This window comes from Condylura cristata, unplaced genomic scaffold (assembly GCF_000260355.1).
Source record: "Condylura cristata isolate star-nosed mole 26May11 unplaced genomic scaffold, ConCri1.0 scaffold00063, whole genome shotgun sequence".
Taxonomy (NCBI): Eukaryota; Metazoa; Chordata; class Mammalia; order Eulipotyphla; family Talpidae; genus Condylura; species Condylura cristata.
Genome location: NW_004567164.1, coordinates 305,789 through 309,414, shown reverse-complemented (window position 1 = coordinate 309,414; position 3,626 = coordinate 305,789). Strand labels below are relative to the sequence as shown.

The 3,626-nt window shown below is 42.1% G+C and overlaps 1 protein-coding gene across 1 annotated transcript; it reads left to right on the top strand.

The window, feature by feature from the left end:
• Positions 1-242: 242 nt before the first annotated feature.
• LOC101622707 (putative olfactory receptor 2B8) lies at positions 243-1,181 on the top strand. The gene has a single exon (XM_012734640.1). It carries the CDS (start codon positions 243-245, stop codon positions 1,179-1,181), a length of 939 nt encoding a protein of 312 aa, XP_012590094.1.
• Positions 1,182-3,626: the final 2,445 nt, after the last annotated feature.

Below are 3,626 nucleotides of genomic sequence, written 5' to 3'. Positions count from 1 at the left end.
GAGCAGGAAGACTGATGAAGTGCACTGCCGAGGGGAGCAGCGGGGAGGCGGGAGAGGTCTGCTGCACCCTGTGGGTCAACCCAGGTGCTGGGGATCAAACTCATACTGAAGCGGCTGCAGCCAGCTTGCAGTGCTGCATTTTAATCTGCTGCACCACCAGGGGATGCCCACCTGTTATTTTTTTGAAGTTATCTTAAAAATGGTAAAATGCTTTATGTTGGCAGGAAATGTGCTGACAAAGGATGGAAGAGAAGAATGGGAGTTCTTCCACTGGGTTCATCCTACTGGGTTTCTCTGACAGGCCTCAGCTGGAGCTAGTCCTCTTTGTGGTTCTTGTCGTCTTCTACAGCCTCACTTTGCTGGGGAACACAACCATCATTGCGCTGTCCCACCTGGACCCCAATCTCCACACCCCCATGTACTTTTTCCTCTCCAACCTGAGCTTTCTGGACCTGTGTTACACGACCAGTGTTGTCCCCCAGTTCCTGGTGAACCTCAGTGGAGCAGACAAGTCCATCTCGTATGGCGGGTGTGTAGCTCAGCTCTACATTTTTCTGGGGCTGGGGTGCACAGAATGCATCCTCTTGGGCGTGATGGCATTTGACCGCTACGCGGCGGTTTGCAGGCCCCTCCACTACACTGTGATCATGCACCCCCGTCTCTGCTCCCTGATGGCGTCTGCCTCGTGGGCCTTTGGCTTTTCCAACTCATTACTGCAGACAGTGCTCACCTTCCTCCTGCCACTTTGTGGGAGAAATAAAGTAGACCACTTCCTTTGTGAGATCCCTGCGCTGCTCAAGCTTGCCTGTGTCGACATCACTAAGACTCAGTCTGAGATGTTCTTTGTGAGCGTCATCATTCTTCTCATTCCTGTTTCGTTAATCATGTTCTCCTATGGTCGTATTGTCAGGGCTGTCTTACGGATAAAGTCAGCAGCTGGGCAGGGAAAAGCGTTCGGGACATGTGGGTCCCACTTCCTGGTGGTCTCCCTGTTCTATGGCACGGCTATTTATGCTTACCTGCAGCCCACCAATAACTACTCTCGTGATCAGGGCAAGTTCACAACTCTCTTTTATGGCGTCATTACTCCCATGATGAACCCCCTCATATACACTCTGCGGAACAAGGATGTGAAGGGAGCTGTGAAGAGGGTGCTTTGGAAGGACTCTGGCTCCAGATGACCGTGTGAGGAAGGCACTTGAGTGGAGGGACTTTGTCAGTGCCTGTAGCATCTGTGTGTCCTTCATGTGTCATCAGAGTTTCCCCTGACAACTCTCGAAGGAATTTCCTTACTCTATCTTCTTAGGAAAGTGAGAGTCCAAAATCTGTGTCATGAATTCTTTCCAGCTTCTGACCTGTTGATTCCCTGTTCCTAGAGCATCTGCATTATACTCATATTTCAATGCTGCACAGGTTTTTCTTACTTATACTCCTGTTTGGTATCATTATTTCATATGTATTTGCAAGAAGATATTTAAGTATATACCTCAAAGTTCTAGCTAATATAAGAGAGTAAAGCACAGAAACACTGTAAGGGATTTCATTTTCTGTCAATTGCTAGAGGTATATCATTCGTTCTTGCATTTTAATCTTGAGTATTATAAAATCCATAGATTGATTGCATCAGAGATTTTTTACAGAATTAGGTGATAATTATGGTGTAAAACAATACAAAGCGAATGGAGACTGTAGGCTCTGAGAAGAACTTGCTAAAATTAGTCCTAATAAAGCCCGTCATAAGTTAATCCCACTCTGATCTTGCCAGTGTGGCAGCCATATAACACGACACTCGTTTCAAGGCTGCACAGTGGTCACTGAGATGGTGTGTCCTGTGCTGACAGCGGATGGCAGCCCTTAGCTTCAGCAACACAGGTTGAGCTTACATGTAATTTTGTATGTAGCCAGAGGAACACCATGTGAGGAACAGGAATTATTTAAGTTTATGAGCCACCTTTATCCTTACTTGAAGTGAATATTATGGACATCATCATGTCTGAGTATACATGATTGGAGTCCTAGATTACATTCTACACATTTCACGAACAGTAATACATCCAAAGTTTCAAAAGGTAAAATACGTTCTTCAAACTATTTTTTTAAAGTTCTTGACTTAGTCATATTTCAATGGTCTGTGTCATATCTAGAGCTACATAATTTGAATTCAGTGATATATTGAAATACACGGGCCCTTAAATCCAAGAAACCCTTTGTTGAGTAGAAGCTTACTCAGATTCTCCACAAGCATATTTTTATTTATTTTAGTTAGTTACTTAACTATTTACCTAACTAAGGAGCTAAAGGACTTTCAAAGTAAGAACTACAAAACATTATGGAAGAACTTAGACAGTGGCATTAAGAGACGGAAGTTACCCCTTCTCACGGATGGAGAGAATATAGGAAAAAAGACAACCCTACCTAAAATGATAAATACATTTAATGAGACCTCCACTAAATACTACAATATAGAAATTAAAGAAAATTAGACAAAAAATTAAAGAAATTAGACAAAATCAAGGAAATTAATCAAAAACTTTCAGATGTTTCTTTGGATGATATTCCTCCCCACCCTTGATATTTATTATGGGAATTGCCATGATTCAAAGCCAACTCCATGTGCCAGGCATTTGATATACATCATTTACAGTGCTGTGGCAATAGCACATTTCAGTATTATTTTCTTTTCCTCCCAGAACAAAATTTAAAGAAGAAATGAAATACATACTACATTTAAAATTTTTCTATAATCTTGAATTTTACAAATGGCTGCCTTATAAGGTAACTCTGGCACAGTTTTGAATTATGAGCAATAAATAAACATCCCAGAAAAGGTAAATCTGAAATTCTAGCCCTTGGATTCCTGCTTAAGCTTAGTTTCCAGCATATACTGGTTGTGTGGTGTGGATGCTGAATTTTGTAGATGTTTACTGCCATGAAAATTGTATTTCCATGGATGTGAAAGCTTTGACATTAATGCCCCAGTCTCAGAAATGTTTATGTAAACATAGATGTCCCAGTGTAGACCACAGGTAGGTAAACACCTTGTGTGTTTGAGTAAAGACATAAGCATCACAACCGGTAACCTACGTCCTGCTAGGCCTTGCGCTCACTCAGCTGATCATGTCAAGTGTTCTTGCCACAGGAACAGCATTGGGCAAGATGCAGTAACACTAGAGCCACTTATACACATGGTCCAGTTTCTACCCATACCCCTCGCGGAATCACAGTGTTCACACTTAATGTCAGCACTTGGGAGACTATTTTGACATGATAGTGATGATTAATGTCTACCAGTGTAAAATGTTTTGGAATACCATTGCCTACAAAGGTGACAAATTTCCAACTTTCTTGTCATCCAGTAACACCATGGATTGTCGTGAAAGGCACTCATAAAATGAACTTTTTTGTTGCCCAAAACCTCAAGTTCTCATGAAGTCACTGAGCCTGCTGTGACTGAGCCCTTCTCTGTTCTTATGAGCCACAAAATACTCAACTAAAAGAGAGGAGGTGCTCCTTGAAGGAAACGATTCATTGGAAACGGAGTGGCTATATTATTTGGGAATAGCGCTTTGGAACAAGTTACAGAGAACAAAGGGCTCTGTACCCCATTAAAACCAAATAGACTTTCT